The following is a 19,382-nucleotide window of genomic DNA, read 5'->3' as shown; positions in this document are numbered from 1 at the left end:
GAGGACATGTTTTTGCTGGTGAGAGAGGGGAGATCCAAACAGGTATGGTCTAAGGACAGACAACCTAACAAAAAATGAACATCAGTTTTATTTCTCATAATGAAGAGAGGAACATTAACATTCAAAAATCCCTGTTCTGTTTGTCATAATTTTAACAAATTTGGTATTACCAAGGCTACTTTTTCACAGTTGTGAATAAAAAACTACAGAGCCAAATGAGTTCAAAAACTGTTCCTTTAGCTAATAAAGATGGAAGTCTATGGCATAGACAGCTTGGTAATTCTCCCCAACATCCATTCTTCACTTTTCTCCCACAGTAACAAAATCCTAATTTTCAGCAAGGTATATGGGCTCTGAAAATAATAACTCAGTTTCTGCCCTAGGTGTGGCCATCCATGACATGTGAATGGAAATACCTGCAAATTCCAGGTGGTGCCCTTCTCCCCCATCTCACTGATTAGAATGTGAAAATGAAAATTAGCTATCTTGGAAACGAAAGGAACATTCTAGGGATGAGAAAACCACAACACTGGCAGCTTAGGTGCCCAACGCTTGCCTCTGGGCAAAAATTGAACTTCCACCTTATTTAATCAAATATTATTCTGGGTTTCTAATGGAGTGGCCCAACATATATTCTAACTAAGAGATGTCCCCATTTTTTGTGTGTGAGGAGGAGTTACTTTTAAATTTTCCTGAAGACTTGAGATCACTTAATGATAAGAAGCAAAACAGAGAGGCAATGAGACAGAAATCATGATCAATATGATGATTTACCAGGGAAGACAGAAGATATTTTGGTAAATCACAGTCTACTGGTTGGAGATTCTAGTTCTAGAACCAGTCCAAATAGAAACAGAAATTATCCTTTAAAAAGAGAATAATCCTTACACTAAGTTTTTAAGTACTGAATTAAACTGTATATACTGCTAAAGCCAGTAAATAAATGACTTCACCATTTCACTCTATAGTACTTCCCATAAACACTGAAGTACACAGTAATAGAAACACTTTATATAATTACCTTGGGAAGTTAAATTATGAAGTATTTAAAAATTTGGCATATTCTAAAGCTCCACTATGAAACAGATTAATCTTTTTTGACTATATTTACCTTATAACACTGTGCACATTTAAGTGTACATGTTTTAATTTGATACATTTATATATTATGATTGTTGCTGTAGCAATATTTAGCACCTCCATCACCCTCTATCACTTTACATAATTACCCTTTCTTTTTAGTGATTGGAATACTTAAGTTTTAGTCTCTAAGCAATACTGCTGTCTATATTCATTATACTATGTATTAGATCTCTATTGCTTATTTACTACTCAATGCATAGATTAATCATCTTTAAATCTTCCTTTTCATTACTCTGGTAACTTAACGTGTTAAACTACCCTTTGCCTTATCTTCCATAAATCCTTTCCTTCCTCTTCCCACTATAACTACAAGTATCAATTACATACCAAACCTACAGATTCATCCTACAGATGACCTGCAGTTTCCAAAAACACTCTTTTCATGTAATCTGCCTAAAAATCTTCAGTAACCATCCTCTTCACAACAAGATAACTCCTGACGACTTGGGTCAAATATCCAAAATACTCTAGAATCTGATTCTGTCAGTCTTACTTCTCACTATTTCTCTAAGCCCACAGTCTACTCCTCACTGTCCCCTCCTGAAGTTATGTGAACATCCTTTGTACATTTATTCATGGTTCCAACCTGAAAGGTTCTTCCTGTTTGTTATCTATGTTTTATCATCCAAGACCCAGGTCAAATCCCATCTCTACAGAAAACTTACCAAACTGGCAATAATCTCAGCCAGGTTTGTTGTTGTTTTCCATCATGATAAGCATATTCTTTAATCCCCATCACTTACTTCACCCACCTCCCCTCTGGTAGCCAGTTTGTTCTCTATAGTTAAGAGTCTGCTTCTTGGTCTCTCTCTCTCCTTTGCTCATTTGTTTCTTAAATTCCACATGAATGAGATCATGTGGTATCTCTCTTTTTCTGACTTATTTTACTTAGCATTATATTCCCTAGCTCTATCCATGTTGTTGTAATGGCAAGATTTCATTCTTTTTTATGGCTGAGTAATATTCCACTATATGTATATACCACATCTTCTTTATCCATTCATCCATCGATGGACACTTGGGCTGCTTTCACAGTTTGGCTATTGTAAATAATGATGCAATAAATACAGGGGTGCATGTATCCCTCTGAATTAGTGTTGTTGTTTTTTGGAGGGTAAATACCTAATAGTGCTGGATTATAAAGTAGTTCTATTTTTAATTTTTTTTTTTTATTTTTTAAAGATTTTATTTATTTATTCATGAGAGACAGAGAGGGAGAGAGAGAGAGAGAGAGAGAGAGAGAGAAGCAGGCTCCCAAGGAGCAGGGAGCCCGATGTGGGACTCGATCTCAGGACCCTGGGATCATGACCTGAGCCGAAGGCAGACGCTTAACCATCTGAGCCACCCAGGTGTCCCTATTTTTAATTTTTTTTTAAAGATTTTTTTTTACTTATTCATTTGAGACAGAGATAAGAGGGAGAGAGAGTGCATGAGCAGGGGGAGGTACAGAGGGAGAGGGAGAAGCAGGCTCTCCACTGAGCAGGGAGTCGGATGTGGGACTCGATCCCAGGACCCTGGGATCACGACCTGAGCCAAAGGCAGAGGCTTAACCATCTGAGCCACCCAGGTGCCCCTATTTTTAATTGTTTGAGGAATCTCCATACAGTTTTCCATGGTGGCTGTACCAGTTTGCATTCTTTTCAAGTGTTCTACAGAAACAACCATAAAACAGTAACAAAACGGCAATAAGTACTATCTATTAATAATTACTTTGAATGTAACTGGACTAAACGCTGCAATCAAAAGACATAGCGTGATAGAGTGGATAAAAAAAACAAGATCCATTTATATGCTGCCTAAAACAGACTCATTTCAGACAGAAAGACACCTATAGACTGAAAGTGAGGGGATGGAGAAACATTTATCATGCAAATGGATGTCAAAAGAAAGCTGGGACAGCAATCAGACAAAACAGACTTTAAAACAAAGAAGAGACAAAAGACACTATATAATAAGGGGGACAATTCAACAAGAAAATATAACAATTGTAATTATTTATGCACCCAACATGGAGCACCCAAATACATAAAATAGTTAATAACAAACATAAAGGATATAAACGACAGTGATAAAATAATAGTAAGGGACTTTAACACCCCACTTCCACTATGGACAGATCATCCAAACAGAAAATCAACAAGAAAACAGTGGTTTTGAATGACACACTGGATCAGATGGATTTAACAGACATATTCAGAACATTCCATCAACCAGGTTTTTTTTTTTTAAAGATCCTATTTATTTATTTGACAGAGAGAGACAAAGCGAGAGAGGGAACACAAGCAGGGGGAGTGGGAGAGGGAGAAGCAGGCTTCCCACTGAGCAGGGAGCCCGATGTGGGGCTCGACCCCAGGACCCTAGGATCATGACCTGAGCCGAAGGCAGACGCTTAACGACTGAGCCACCCAGGCACCCCGGTTTTTTTTTTTTTTTTTTAAAGATTTTATTTATTTATTTGAGAGAGAGAATGAGACAGAGAGCATGAGAGAGGGGAGGGTCAGAGGGAGAAGCAGACTCCCCACTGAGCAGGGAGCCCAATGTGGGACTCGATCCTGGGACTCCAGGATCATGACCTGAGCTGAAGGCAGCCGCTTAACCGACTGAGCCACCCAGGCGCCCTCAACCAGGTTTTTTTAAATTGAAATATAATTGACATGTAATATTAAATTAGTTTCAGGTGCACAATGTAGTCATTCAGCAGTTATATTCATTATGAAATACTTGCTACAAGTGTATTACAATATTAGTCACTATATTCCCTATCCTGTACAATTTATTTTATAACTGGAAGTTTGTACCTTTTAATCTCCTTCACCAATTTCACCTATCCTCCCACCCTCTCTTCTTCGGCAACCACCAGTTTGTCCTCCGTATTTATAAGTCTGTTTCTTTCTACTGTTATTTGTTTGCTTGTCTTATTTTTTAGATTCCACATATGAGTGAAATCATAGGGTATTTGTCTTTCTCAGTCTGGCTTATCTCATTTAGCATAATACCCTTTAGGTCCATCCATGTTGTCATAGATGGCAAGATTTCATCCTTTTTTATGGCTGAGAAATACTCCATTTTGTGTGTATGTGTGTGCGTGTATATATATATATATATATATATATACACGCACACACACACACACACACCACATCTTCTTTATTCATTCATCTATTTATGATGGACACGTGGGTTGCTTCCATATCTTGACTATTGTAAATAATGCTGCAGTAAACATAGGAGTACATATATATGTATCTTTTTAAATCAGTGTTTTCATTTTCTTTGGATAAATACCCAGAAGTGGAATTACTGGATCATATGGTACATCTTTTTTTAGTTTTCTGAGGAACCACCACACTATTCTCCAGAGTGGCTGCACCAATTTACATTCCCACCAACTGTGCATGAGAGTTCCCTTTCCTCCACATCCTCTCCAACACTTGCTCTTTCTTGTCTTTTTGCTACTAGCCATTCTGACCGGTGTGAGGTGATACTTCATTGTGGTTTTAAAACCACAGTGTGGTTTATCTCAACTGGTTTTAGAATCAGTTTTAAAGTCCCAAGTTCTTACCATCTGTACAATTCATTTAAAACTTACCACATGTTACTCCTTAGTTATCTTAAATTCACTAGTTCCTACTAGATCAAAAGCTCCTCTCAGGTTCTACTACAGTCTAACATATGCTGTATGTCTATTATATTATAAACCATGAGTATCATGACATATGCTGTGAAACTTCCTAAGTGGTTTTCCATTTTTCTCCAATGTGTACACACAATAGGGCACATTATATGTGCTTTTTAGCCTAGAACTTTCATTTATACACTTCTTGTAGTTATAGGCAAGAAAAAAAATCCCTGCAGGGCACCTGGGTGGCTCAGTCGGTTAAACATCTGACTCTTGGTTTTGGCTCAGGTAATGCTCTTGGGATTGTGAGATTGAGCCGTGCATCAGGCCCCACGCCGGGCCTGGAGCCTGCTTGAGATTCTCTCTCTCCCTCTCCCTCTGCCCCAACCCCCCCCCCAAAAAAAAGAAAAGAAAAGAAAAAGAAAGAAAGAAAAATCCCTGCATATTCAACTTTACTACTCATCTCAAATGAAACATTTTCTCAGATAAAATAGTAAGCATAACTAAAAGTATTTAGGAATTAAATGAAATTAAGTTCATAACAAAAGGCAAAATGTAGGCACTGCCTCAATTCTGATTTGAAAAATAACTATAAAAGGATATTTGTAACAATTTATACAATTGTAATACAACTGAGGAAATCTCAATATGAACCAGGTACTAGATGACCCCAAAGAAATTACTATTAATATTGTTTTGTGTGATATAGCATTATACTTACATAAGAAAATGTATATTTTGTAGAAATGCACAATGAACTATATACCAGTGAAATGAAATGAGGACTATGATTTTTTTAAAAAACAGAAAGGAGGAGGGAAGAAAAGAAGAGAAAGAGAGACAGGGGAATGGAGGAAGGAAAACAAAAGGGATAGATGAAGCTAGTATGGCAAAAATGATGTTTGATATTGGGCAATGTTGAGTCTGGGTGAGTGAAGATTCATTATACAATTCTAATTTATGTATGTTTGAAATTTTTCATTGTTAACATTAAAGTGAAAAAAATCAAACTGATCTCAATATAAGTTAGCAGCAAAAACCCAATTTTATACTACGTCATACTCTTTGCTGTTCAAATAAAAGGTAAACCAGGAATAGATTTCAACAGTTTATAACTTACTAACAAACAGAGATGCCTTCCTTTGAACAAACAGGAAAACCATGGGCAAAGACTATTTTGTTTATCAGCATGCTGTTTTGCTTAATTTACCAAAGTTCAGGCACATATAGTATATGCTCAATAAACATGTGAAAGTTAATTAATTTTAGATAAAATATACTAAGATATTAAGGATAATTATTTAGACACAGATGTTAACTAAAACACTACTGTAGAGCCCTGACTACACAAAATTACAGGGCCATGATCAGAATCAATAAAAAATAAATCACTTCTGCATTTATTTGTGTTTGTTTTCCTATAGTCATTTTGTGTACAACTGACTTTTCTGGAGTATTTCACTATTAGACTTAAGTCTATAAAAAAGGAATCTCTGACATTAAGAAGATTTAGTGATATTTTCCTCTTTGAACAAATTTAATCACTTCTTGATTGACAAGTACATCCTTAATACAACTGTAATACCTACCTGACATCAAACATCAGGATATGGAAAGTCTAACACCAAACAACCCAGAAGCTTTAAATTTTTAAGCAAACTCAGTAAAACAGTCACTTAGTTAAGTCTGCTTAGGAAAAAAAGAACTGGTTGCTTTGGTGCTAAAATTCTAAATTACTTTCATATATAGTGGAACTTTCCCTCCCACACTCCTTCAAAAGTCAAATTGACATTATGCAATTAAACATCAATCTTTCTATTGGAATTATTTGGCCATTAAAGGTCTGATTAGCTTTCCATTTACCTCAGTTAAATAATGCATTATATAAGAATAAAAGTGAATAGCTTCCTCGTGTGTGAAAATGTGTAGAATAAAAATCCATATCCTGTTTCAAATGGTAAAAGTCAAAGTTAATTTAAACAGTATCTTAAATAAAATCCACATACCTTCAGCAATCATGTCTTCCATCTCTGTGTCAGATGAATTATCTGCATGCTTTGTATTATTCTGTAGCTCTGGCTGAACACATACAGAATTTATCACCTGATTATCCAAAAGAGGCCTTTTTTTCACAGGCTGTTCTATTAGCAAAGATGAACGACTCACCTTCAAAGGAGACAGAGAATAAAATAATCTTTTAAAAGGCTTTTCAGAAATAACTTGGTTAAAAAACCTCTTGGAATGAATAATATCTGTACTAATTTACTTGTTCAACTGATCAGTTGAACTGATTCACTAAGTGCTTTATTCCTTAAGAAAATTTTAGGCAATCTGGACATCAACAGTTGTATTTCAAGTCATCAGCAGTGCAGATGCTTCAAAGTCTCTGTCAAATGGAACCTTTTCCTAGTTTAGGCAAGTAGTTAAAAAAGGTCTTTAAAAAGCAGTAATAGGGGCACCTGGGTGGCGCAGTCAGTTAGGCACCTGACTCTTGGTTTTGGCTCAGGTCGTGATCTCAGGGTCATGAGATCAGATCAAGCCCTGCATCGGGCTCCACGCTCAGCACAGAGTCTGCCTATGACTCTCTCTCCCTCTCCCTCGACCCCTTCTCCCTACCCCCTGTGCTAGCTCAAGCTCTCTTCCTCGTTGAAATAAATAAGTCTTTTTAAAATAAAAAAATAATAAATATCAGTAATAAATTTTGATTAGCCAGTATCCTTATTTTTTTTCTGCAACAACTTTTAAGATTTAGTTTTCATGTACAAAGCTTTTTACTCGTAGGGTTGTCTCCTCAAGATAGATCACTATTGTATGTATTTTAAAGATAAGTGAACTAATGTTCTAAGTGTTTAGGTGATTTCTTTACAAAAGCAGAATGAGGATTAGAACTCGATCTCCTGACTCCTAGTTCGGCAACCTAATCCACTATAATCACAAAAACAAATGGAAAAATCCTCAAACATTAACATGAAAATCAACAACAAAATATTTGCTTATGTTCAATATACTTGGTTAAGGCATAAATACTACTTATTTTAGAAATGTTTTCAGCAAAAACAATCCAGACCAAAAATATTTACTGATTTGCGAGTGAACCTTTAGCTAATCTGAAACAGAACCTCCTTTAAGAATGCCAGTTAAGTCTCCGATATCTGCCACAGATGGTGAACGTCAGCTTATTGTAAATTTCTACATTTAACTTCAGAGAATAATCACTCATGAACTTTTAAATTTTGTTCATTTCAGTTAGTATATTTAATATACCTCACGTAAAATTTACAAAAGGTATTGCTGAAGAACTGTAATACTCAGTGCTGCTGAGAGTTTACACTTCTGTTGTGTGAATATATTTAAATAATCTTTCCAGAAGTGCTTGGCTGGCTCAGTCAGAAAAGCATGTGACTCTTGATATTGGGGTTGTGAGTTTGAGTCCCACACTGGGTGTAGAGATTACTTAAAAATAAAATCTTTAAAAATAAAAATAAAGCAAATAAATAATCTTTCCAGAAAATAATTTGGCAATATATATCATGAGCCTTATGAATACATATGTAATGTGATTCAATATCTGTACTTCAAGGAATTCGTGCTAAAGAAATTACTAAATATGGAAACCTAAAATGTCCAACAATAATGCAAGGATTACATAAATTATGGCTGTCCATAAAGTGGAGTACTATGTAACCTTTCAAAATGTTTCCAGAGTACTATTTAATCATATGAGAAAACGAAAGCTCTAAATATACTGACAGAAACAGAACTATATATATAATAATCTTGATCATATGAAACATATATGTAAAAAATACACATTGTGGTATTGCTGGGGATGATTTGCTCTGTACATTTCCCATATTTTCCATTTAAAATAATACATTATTAATTTTATAATCAGAAAAAAAAAGTTGTAATTGTCACAAGTGATTGAGTAATAGCAACGATGGGTACTACGTGCCAGGAACTGCACATTTAATTCCCACCACAACCCTCAGAGCCAAGTGTCATCTCCACCTGCCAGATGAGCAAAAATTAAGATCAAAAAGGTTGGGTGACTTAACGAAGGTTACAGTATGCAGCACAGCCAAGATCCAAACCCTGAGGAGCAGGGAAAAGAGACTATTGCTCCACTATCAGAATTCTTACAGGAGATCCAAAGTTATTTATTTATTTTTAAGATTTTATTTATTTATTTGACAGAGAAAGACACAGCAAGAGAAGGAACACAAGCAGGGGGAGTGGGAGAGGGAGAAGCAGGCCTCCCGCAGAGCAGGGAGCCCGATGCAGGGCTCGATCCCAGGACCCCGGGATCATAACTCGAGCCGACCCGAGCAGAAGGCAGACGCTTAAGACTGAGCCACCAAGGCGCCCCAGGAGATCCAAATTTAAAACACACAGTTAACTGAAGCCAAAGGCAAATGATGAGGCAATCCACTATCACAATGCAAGATTTTCCCCACCCAGGAATCTAAAATACCAGGTATAATTCAAAGGCTCTTGAAATGAATTCTTTTGTTTTCTTGTCTTAGATTTTGGCTTTGACTTCGGCCACTTGTCTTTTATTTTCTAAGGAAAAATGTTCATCTCTAGATATTAGCATAGAAATTAAGTACTGCTAGTCTCAACTTATAAGACTTTCAGTGATAGAAAAATAGCACCTCCAATGTTAAGTGAAGATTTTAAGGCATTTTAAAAATCTGACTGAAGGCTGAGATGTAAGGATGAGAAAATCTATTTGCTAATTATAAACCATCAACTGAATAACTTCAGAATTATCAGGTTGGGAAGTTATTATCTTAGGCACTCAAGTTCACAAAGTATCACGTTATATAAGAAACACCGTTTTAAAAAAAATAATGCACTTTAGGTGTCATTTCAGTCCCCTTAAAAAGAAATAAGAGGGGCACCTGGATGGCTTAGTCGGTGAAGCGTCTGCCCTGGGCTCAGGTCATGATCCCAGGGCCCTGGGAACAAGCCCCGCATCGGGCTCCCTGCTCAGCTGGGGGCCCACTTCTCCCTCTGCTCCTACCCCCTGCTCACACTCTCTCTCTCTCTCAAATAAATAAATAAATAAAATCTTTAAAAAGAAAAAATTTATTTCACTGGAGTAATCTTCCCATTATCTTTGTCTAAAAATTATAAAATTGATATCCTTAATAGCCTGAAATTTTTTCCTTAGTTTATATATAGCTAGCATAAAAATTCTAGAAACATATTTGGAAATATATAAATAATATGTAGAGAAATTCTAGATAAGGGATCAACAACTTTTTTGAAATAAAATTATAAGCATTTTATTAGAGAATAATACACTACAATTAAAGATAATGCTACATGAATAATTTTAAAAATACAAATTTGCTTACTACTTACAGGAAATGGCTCCAATCCCTCCTGAATCACAAAGCCTTCAATAACATGGGTTAAGATCTGTGGTTTAACAATAGCCTGTGGAGGTTTGTTTTCTATACTGGGAATGCTACTGGGCACGGATGTACTATTACTCCTCGTGGTAGCAGCAGGAAGTAAGAGTGGAGGTGGAGGAACAGAAACATGTGAAGGATCTGATGGAGATTTAATTACTGAAGCACTGACTGATGCCACAGCAGGTAATTCCACTTGCTCTGGAAAAAAAAGTCATTTTTTTATCTTTAGCATTCTGTGCAGGCAAATAAGAAAACCAAGAATAAACATTAATAACAATAACCGTCCACACCTGGTGCTTTAAAACACCATTCTAAGAACTTTATATTTAATCTCATTTAATCTTATAAGATAGAAGCTACTATTATCCCCACTTTACAGAAGGGGATAACTTGCTCAAAGTGATCATTCCAACCCTGGTTAAAAACAACTATTCCATAAGATATGAAAAGTGTTTCAGAATGTCAATTTAAGAATTATGAAAACTGTTACTTTTTTAAAAAATTTCAAGCTACACAAATATTAAATTCCCTATGTTCCTGTTTATATATTCCAGATGGCATGGGGGAAAAAGTACTTTGAAAGTATACTTAAATAAAAAAGGATCATAAAATCCACAGAATAAGTAGAGATTTTTAAAGGATTACACAGCATCACCTTTATTTCAAATAGTAAGGCTAATCCAAATCCATGCACAATTTTTTTTTTTTAAACAACTCTTCAGTGACACTGTGTATGTCAATTTGGGGGAACACTTTAGTACCAGGCAACTGCAAAATACTGGATTGGATCACTGTGATCCCTCCCCTTGAAACTCTGAAGACCACAAGAAGAGAGACCCCACAGCCTATGATAGACTTTACCTACCCATATGATTGCACCAAACCTGTATTGACTGTACTAAAGTGGAAAGATGGAACCGGTTGGCAGCTAAAAATATCAGTGAGTACAGATGTCTAAGAAAAATAACAAAAAAAGAGCACATGTGTAAAGATAATACTACAACTTACTGAGCACTTACATGCCAGGTACTGTGTAAATGCCTCACATGCTGTAACTCATTTAACCCTCAAAACTAGCCCAAGAGTAGGTACTGCTGTTGTTCTCCATTTCATAGTGTGGAAACAGAAAGATAAAGTAACTTGCCCAAGGGCACACAACTAATAAAGTAATGGAGCTGGGATACTAACCCAGGGAGTCAATTCTTCAGACAGGGCTCTTAATTACTGTGGGAACTCCTCTCCACTAGTAAGAAAAGGGTTGACACCACTATCAAAGATGCTCAAAAGACAGCCCAGCTGGATAAAGAATAGGAATCCCTAAAGAATAAAAATTTCAGCTAAGAAAATAGTGTACTGATCATCTGTATAATCTCAGAAATGGAAAAGCTCTAACAATTCACGCTCAGGAATTGTGATTAATATAATAGAGCTTATCACAGCACTATTAAAAGGCATTTATTAACCTAGTTCCATCAAATAATCCACCAAGATAAACTGCACTGGAAAAACAGTTTAAAATTACACAATCCCTTATTAAAAATTAAACAAGTCAACAGAAAATGCTAGTTTGATTTCGGGAACACAGTATTGTACACATGCATTACCAAACTGAGGAACTCCAGGAAAATCCTATCCTACATACCAAATCTTCACACTTACTCCTAGAAGAAAAGGGATAAAAATTGTAAAACTCTAAAGTGGGACTGAAAGGTTTTTTTTCCTGTTTGAAGGAAAATATAAATCTATGGGGTACTGAAAAATAAAATTTTTTTTTTTAAAGATTTTTTATTTATTTATTTGAGAGAGAGAGAGTGAGAGACAGAGAGCATGAGAGGGAGGAGGGTCAGAGGGAGAAGCAGACTCCCCGCCAAGCAGGGAGCCCGATGCGGGACTCGATCCCGGGACTCCAGGATCATGACCTGAGCCGAAGGTAGTCGCTTAACCAACTGAGCCACCCAGGCGCCCTGAAAAATAAAATTTTAATGTCCCTTACAGATTTATAGATACTTTGTTACTTTAGAAATATAAAGCTAGGGCGCCTGGGTGGCTCAGTCGGTTAAGCATCTGCCTTCGACTCAGGTCATGATCCCAGGTCCTGGGATCGAACCCCGCATCGGGTTCTCTGTTCAGCAGGGAGCCTGCTTCTCCCTCTCCCTCTGCCTGCTTCTTCCCCTGTTTGTGCTCTCTGTCAAATAAATAAATAAAATCTTTAAAAAAAAAAAAAAAGAAAAAGAAATATAAAGCTGCCTTGGGGCACCTGGATGGCTCAATTGGTTAGCATTTGACTCTTGGTTTTGGCTCAGATCATGATCTCAGGGTTGTGAGATCTAGCCCCATGTCAGGCTCCCAGCTCAGGGCAGTCTGCTTGAGATTATTCCCTTTCCCTTGGCCCCTCCCCCCGCCTGGCTCGTGCTCTCTCTCTAAAATAAATAAAAGCTTTAAAACACATGTGTGTGTGTGTATATATGTGTGTGTGTGTGTGTATATATATATATGTATATATATATATATAAAGTTGCATTAAGTATAATATGGTTTGTCAAGAAAATACTGCTTGGTATATGTTCTAATTAATTTTTATATTGTATGTGCCCATCTTTTAACATCCTAAGTGTTTTAAAACTAGAGCTGTTAGTGACTTTTTGAAGAAGCTAATAGCTATTACTTGCCAGTGTATAATCAGCTGTTAAAATAAAACTGAGAAACACTGATGTATTACAGTAGAACAAAAACACAATTATTACACTCTACATTTAAGATAACTGTGAGAGAAAACAAAACTGACAGAACTTTGCCACAGGGTACTCTCTGCCTATTCAGTCTCATTTTCTGAGCAAGATCTATGAGCTTTTCCACCTTTTTTATGGATGCTTTTCACTTTTAAAGAATTTTTAGAGATTTAGGAAAACTGAATACTGGATGGAAACAAATCCCTGTATTTTTGCAGGTCAGTTTATTTCATGATGTGATAAGAGTTATTCTAAAAATCAACTTGTGCTTGTTTTCCCCCTCATACACACAGTAATAAGTATGAAGTAGATTAGAGGAAGATTCAGAACTCTCCATTGCACTCAGACAATTTAGCCAGAGGGATTTGCTTGATAGGATCTTGCCCTGCATCCTTGAGGAAAAAAACGTGAAGATGTTCTTGTGTTCCAATATTTCAGAAGTGTTTAAATTTTCTTTGCGTTACCATTAGTAATGCTTTTTAGGTAAATTAAATCACAGTCACAATGCAAGGTTAGTATCCAATTAAACTTTTATTTCTGCCTTTAAATCAAACTCCAGGAAATCTGCAGCAACATTAAATACATTTCAGTTCAGAGAAACTACAAAAATTTAATACGATAGATGTTCCTAAATCTATCTTTTGTGGTATTATTATGAATAAACACAGGCAATACTATTAAACTTGTCTTAAATATTTTATATCATTTTATTGACTAAACATTTTCTATTTCTCAAGAGGGAGAAAATATTGGAAGAAAACTGATTTTCCCCCTTCTGTGCTTTTCAGAGATTCATAATCAGAGTAAGGGACAAAATCAGAGAGAAGGGAAGGGTTAGAGTGCTGGCACACTTGAAAAGAGAGGGAGGGCAAGGGTAGCTTTGGTAGCAAAGTCAGTGTCCTATTACAATTGGTTTCCATGTAGGTGACAGCGGGTCTTGTTTACTGTAAATAATCACCAGGGCCATGAGAAGTTCAAGAAAACTGAATACTTACAAGGAAGACTGAATCAAGATTAGGATTATCTGGGTCAAGGGTCAGCAAGCTTTCTATAAAGAGCCATACAGACTCTGCAACTGCTCTTCTTTGTCACAGTAATACAAAAGTAAAGATAATATTTGAACAAGTAAAGAAAGGCAGCTGTGTTATACAGAATTTTATTTATGGACAATGAAATTTGAATTTGGTATAATTTTCACATGGCATGAAATATTACTCTTCTTTTGATTTTTTTTTTCAACAATTTAAAAATTTTAAAACCATCCTCAGCTTGTGGGCCATGCAAAAACAGGCAGCAGGAAAGATTTAAAGGATGAGCTATAGTCTGCCAACCCCAATCTAAATAAATTATTCATAAATTTTTAAAAAATCTAACAGTCAGTAGAGCATGCAGCTCTTGATCTCGGGGTCATGAGTTCGAGCCCCACGTTTAAAGGGGAAAAAAAAGAAAAGCTTTTATTAAATAAATAAAACTAAAAATCTACATGGTCCTTAAAAAAAAGACTTAGACACTGGGCTCTAGGTCATACTAATGTTTTAGTAAAACACCCAGGATTCACAATCACTTTAATATTGTGAGGAGGAGCATAAAGATTTACTTCATCTCATGAGTAGCACTAAAGTAGTGAATAAAAATTTAAATGCTTAAGGCCAAGGATTTTTTAATCCATGTCTCTAATAAGAATTAGTGAGGTTTAATTTAAGAATTGTCTGGGAAAGAACACTTTTAAAAACATACTCAGCCTAGATCACAAGCAATTATGAGGAATGTCAGATATGACTCAGAATGCTTTGATTTCTGGAAAGCGTAACTGAAATCTTTCACTAGAACTCTGATTTATTCTAATTTTTAAGCTTAGAAATAGCTTGACAGATGAATCTGAATGGGCATATAAAATATATCTGTGCAAACCACTAAAAATTAGAAAGCTAAAGAATGTTTTTTACTTGAGTGGTTCCTCATCAACTGTTTTAATTGTTCCTCATTTAAAAAAATCTTGAATTCTACTTATATTTTGCTGCAATTACATAATAGCTTAATACCATCTCCAGTTATTAAACTTCACTAACTTTACTAAACTTTATTACTAACATTTACCTAATAGAAAATTCCCCCAAATTTAGATATTTCCTTACCTAACAAAGGATGTTCAGAAGTCAAATCTTCTCTCCCCACAGTTATAGCTGCTGGAGACAGTGTGGGTGGTGGTGGGGTTCTGTCCATCCGGACACATTCATCTGACTCTTCTCGCATTTCTTCTTCACACACATCTTCTACTTGATAAACCTGCAACGACAAACCACACTGCCTTAAAATGTTTCTAAAAATACATTTACTAAGGTGTTCCTAACTTAACTGAAAAAAAAATAAATTCTAAGTGTTTTAAATTTTAAAAAGGCAAAATGATTATTTGACAGGCTGAAAGGAAAACTTTAAAACAGCTCAAATGAGGTTTTCCATAATGCTTGACAATATTTCACTAAAAGCAAGTTGTGGATCAGTATCTAAGCTACAAATTACTAAAGTTTCAAAAAGGTGAAAGTCAAGTCAGAACATATTTTTAATTTTGAGAATTAAAAAAAAAGTTTTGATTTTATACAAAGTAATTATTTGGGGAATTTACTATTGTTTCTATTAACTTCAACTGTCATAAATCAAAATAAATACTAGTATTTTTCACAAGCACACTAAGTAAATCTCCAAAATGACATATATCAGGAACTGCTTAAAGGATGACACCCCAGGCTCTCTTCTTTGTTATATTTATGTGAACTGAAGATTAAATTATGAAAAGTAATGTCTGAAAACATACAAAAAAGGTATGCAATTATATCTTTAATTCTTTAATCTTCTGATCTACTCAAGAATCTAATGAATTTTTATAAGCTAGTACCAGGTAAACAGAAAATATATGTCCTTGAAGTAATACACATACACACACACACACCCCTCCCTAAGCCATTTGACACATTATTTTTAGTTCTTTAATACTACTCCATACTTCTGAAGTTTTTAAGTTTTTTTTGTTTTGTTTTTTTTTGAAGTTTTTAAGTTTTTAACAACCTTGTTATCTAATGCTAAAGAGCATACTGTAAGAAGAAAACATGGACTCAATCTGAGAAGGTACTATGTAACTAAAAATAACTTATTAATTTGTCATTAAACTTAAGGCTGTTTTCAAAGGCCACTTTTAGACTATTTTGTCATCATTATTTTACTAAAAACAAAGCCACAAAGCAGTTCCTTTCTTTTATATAGAAAGCTTATTACTTAAATTTTCAAAAGTCATGAGTTTTTAAGATTACTTACCTAAACTGATTAATATTTCTAATAAACGTGAAAACAAAAATCTCTCAACATTCACAAAAAACTTTGTAATATCTAATACTGTATGTATTTTTAATCAAACTACTGAAAAAGTTTGATGATTTGAAGTATATAAAGTTAAATATAAAAATGGTCAAGATTATTAAAATCAGCATAAACCATGTGTTACAAAAAAGACTATCAAGTTTCATCTACAAAGGCATAAATCCAGCAACAGTGACAGAGTTTAAAAAAAAAAACACCTAATTCTCCAAGCCTCCATTAAGAATAAAATATCTTTAAAAAAAAAAGTCTTTTTAAAAATTTAGAAATCCTAAAAAAAAAAAAAATTAAGAATCGTCTAGTTACTGATGATTTTATACCAAATATAATATCCAGAACTATGATCTGATTCAACTAAGTAGACTACATTTTTAAAAGTTATTTGCTCCCAACCCTGCATCTGGAAATCTGTTTCACCAAGAGATTCCCTGCCTCATGTCTGGATCCTTACAGTACAACGATAGCTGCTAGTATCTGTTCACATAATTTTTTTTAAATGACGATAATGTCCACTACAGGGAAAGTCATCCAAAAGAAATGTCCTGGGGGTTAAAGGAGAAAAAAAACAATCTTCTAGTGAGGAGCATCTGCTGTTGTGGTGATTACCTTAATTTGGCAGTGGTAGGGATGTTGATTCAGAGGTAATTAGACAAGTATGGTTTTACCAACAAGTTCAATTGTATCTGTGTAACATTCCTTTATTAGATATTATCTTTTCTTAAAATGTCAAAATCCTCTCTTTAATATTAATGCTGTCACAGTTTTTCAAACACCTACTACAGTACCTTTTAAGGAATCAAAGTTTGATCATGCATAGAACTCCGGTTTTTAAAAAATAATGAAAGAGTTTTGAAGAGTCATAACATAAACAGCATATTCTGAAATAATCCATCAAAGAATATTATAAAATACTTGTCATTCTTTATAGGTAAGCCTAACTACACAAACTTTCTTTCAAATCTGCTATGTAAAGGTAAAATAAGTTAATAAAAGAAGTAGGCAAAAACAGATCTGTCATAGACATCTGGTACCATCAACATAAAAAAATCTAAGTGCAACAACTAAAATACTGAATAAAGCAAAGAAATAGAGGTTTTACTCACAAGATCATTAGGAGACTGTGCAACGCAATTTGTTTAGTTCATAACTACAACTATTCTAAAACTAGCAATGACTGCCAAACTTACCTCAATAAAATACATTAGTCCCATCTGTCTCCCTTTCCTAAACAAACTGTAGAACATTCATTAATTCTAAATTATCTACTCTCACATATCTTATCATACTCAATGTCAATGACAAATTTTAGTTTTATAAATGTATCTTTTATATATTTTTTAAAAATCTACATTTACTTTGACAATTCATAGTTAATCTTTTAAACTTCAAATCTCTTAAGAAGTAAATAGATATTACTATCTTTAAATATTTGAAAGAACCAGGTAATTGTGAAGAAATGTGTAATTCATGAAGAAACATGATTTGATAAAAAAAGTAAGATGTGATCAAAGATAACAAAGGAAAACATAGTAACTTAATAAAAAGGCTATGGTACTCAAAGAAAGATAAAAGATAAGAAAAACAACATAGGAACATCTATAGCAAGTATGACCACACCAGTGACAGCAGAAAAAGTTACTATTTTCATGGGGGAAAACAAAAACTTCAAAATATGAGATAACATAAATTAAAAAAAAAAAAAAATTTTAAGAGAGGACAGCAAGAACAAGACCTTAAATTTTTTAGCTTTCATGTCTTATTATGTTGATATTTCTATCCCAAATATATTCCTCCAAAGTTTCCCCTAACAAAAACAATTAGAAAATTAGAAGGCATACAAAGAAATTTTACTTTTTACTAATTATTAAAACCCAATTCACTGAACTAGAAAGAATATAAATTTAAATTTGATTTCTTTGAAATTACTATACACTTTGAAGCCTGTGTTTTATAATATCCATTATAAATTCTTCAAAAATCTAAAGGAAAATAGACATGAGAATTGGATGACAAACTTATTTCTAGATGCCCATTGTTGTTTCTATCGAGTTGTTTTTTATAAAAGTAAATTAGAAGTGGAACTCAATCTCTTTATGCCTATTAACATCAATGAGGATGACAAGAATAAAGAATCTATAAATTTGCATCCTGAAAACCATTAAGGAACAGACTTTGAAACTCCTCTCCTGAGTTAATGGTTATTAATTTTTAAGTGATAAAATCTCTTCAGTGAAATCTGATATGAAACCTCCTTTGGGAAGACTGTTTTCCTCAGTTATAAATTATTAATTTGATCCTTCTGCCTAAACATTTAGAGACATTATTTCAATTTTTATTGAAAATTATTTTACAAATTTAAGAAGTCTTTTAGAGAATGTTTTAAAGAAAAACATTCTTCAAGCTACTTTTCTTTCCTAGGCAACATGTACCAATGCTAGAGGTTTATTCTGATAAATTTCACCACAATCTCAATTATTCAAAACTTTTATTCCTCCCAATGGATTTTTTCATCCTCAGTATTCAATTCATCCACTCAGTTTTTTTAGCTTTTTAAATAAGAAATATGTAAAGTGTATATTTTCTCTACATAAATTTAAAAATCAGAAGTTTAATAATTCTAAAAGATGGGTTACAGTTAATGTTTTTTGCAAAGTTGGATTATTTCCTAGAGTAAACGTCTTTCTTACAAAATTTGATTACAAAATATAATTTTACCCCAAAATTACATCATACAAGCATACCTCCACCATGAAACTAAAGCCCCTAAAGGCCCAGGACTTAAAAATGCACACAACCAAAAAGGTTAGGTAGATAAACCATACGTTTAAGAACATACAAGCCAACAGAAGGGATCTATGAAGGATAATCACCTTAAGAGAAAAAACTTTGTGCAGATGACACTGGTTCAAATGCATTCCCTTGGGGAAAAAAAATCAACTCTGTAAAGATAGCAGATGGATTTGTTTAAATAGTAATAAAATTAACGAGGGACTTTAATAACCATCACAAATTATCAAGCATGCAACCATACTACAACAAATGGCATTTTTTTTTTCCCATACAGCATGTTTGTCAGACACTGGCAGATGGAAATTGCAA

General features: G+C 34.3%; 2 protein-coding genes across 9 annotated transcripts in view; one reads left to right on the top strand and one right to left on the bottom strand.

Moving 5' to 3' along the window:
* PHC3 (polyhomeotic homolog 3) overlaps positions 1-19,382 on the bottom strand; it is a 77,548-nt gene that overhangs the window by 18,980 nt on the left and 39,186 nt on the right. For 6 of the 7 annotated variants that reach the window (XM_045903401.3, XM_064585551.1, XM_045903404.3 and 3 more), the window contains 4 exons: positions 19,154-19,201; positions 15,050-15,200; positions 10,133-10,383; positions 6,769-6,928 (listed from right to left, as the gene is read on the bottom strand). In XM_045903401.3, coding sequence (XP_045759357.1) covers positions 6,769-6,928; positions 10,133-10,383; positions 15,050-15,200; positions 19,154-19,201 — 610 coding nt within the window. The remainder of the gene's footprint in view (positions 1-6,768; positions 6,929-10,132; positions 10,384-15,049; positions 15,201-19,153; positions 19,202-19,382) is intronic. The other variant, XM_045903403.3, reaches the window with a different exon arrangement.
* GPR160 (G protein-coupled receptor 160) overlaps positions 1-19,382 on the top strand; it is a 118,888-nt gene that overhangs the window by 67,743 nt on the left and 31,763 nt on the right. The gene's annotated exons all lie outside the window — the stretch shown is intronic.

This window comes from Mirounga angustirostris, unplaced genomic scaffold, assembly GCF_029215605.1.
Source record: "Mirounga angustirostris isolate CCGP_5_RB_7025 unplaced genomic scaffold, mMirAng1.0.hap1 SCAF_1, whole genome shotgun sequence".
Classification (NCBI taxonomy): domain Eukaryota; kingdom Metazoa; phylum Chordata; class Mammalia; order Carnivora; family Phocidae; genus Mirounga; species Mirounga angustirostris.
Note: the sequence above shows the minus strand (reverse complement) of the source record. Positions and strands in the feature narration are given on the sequence as shown.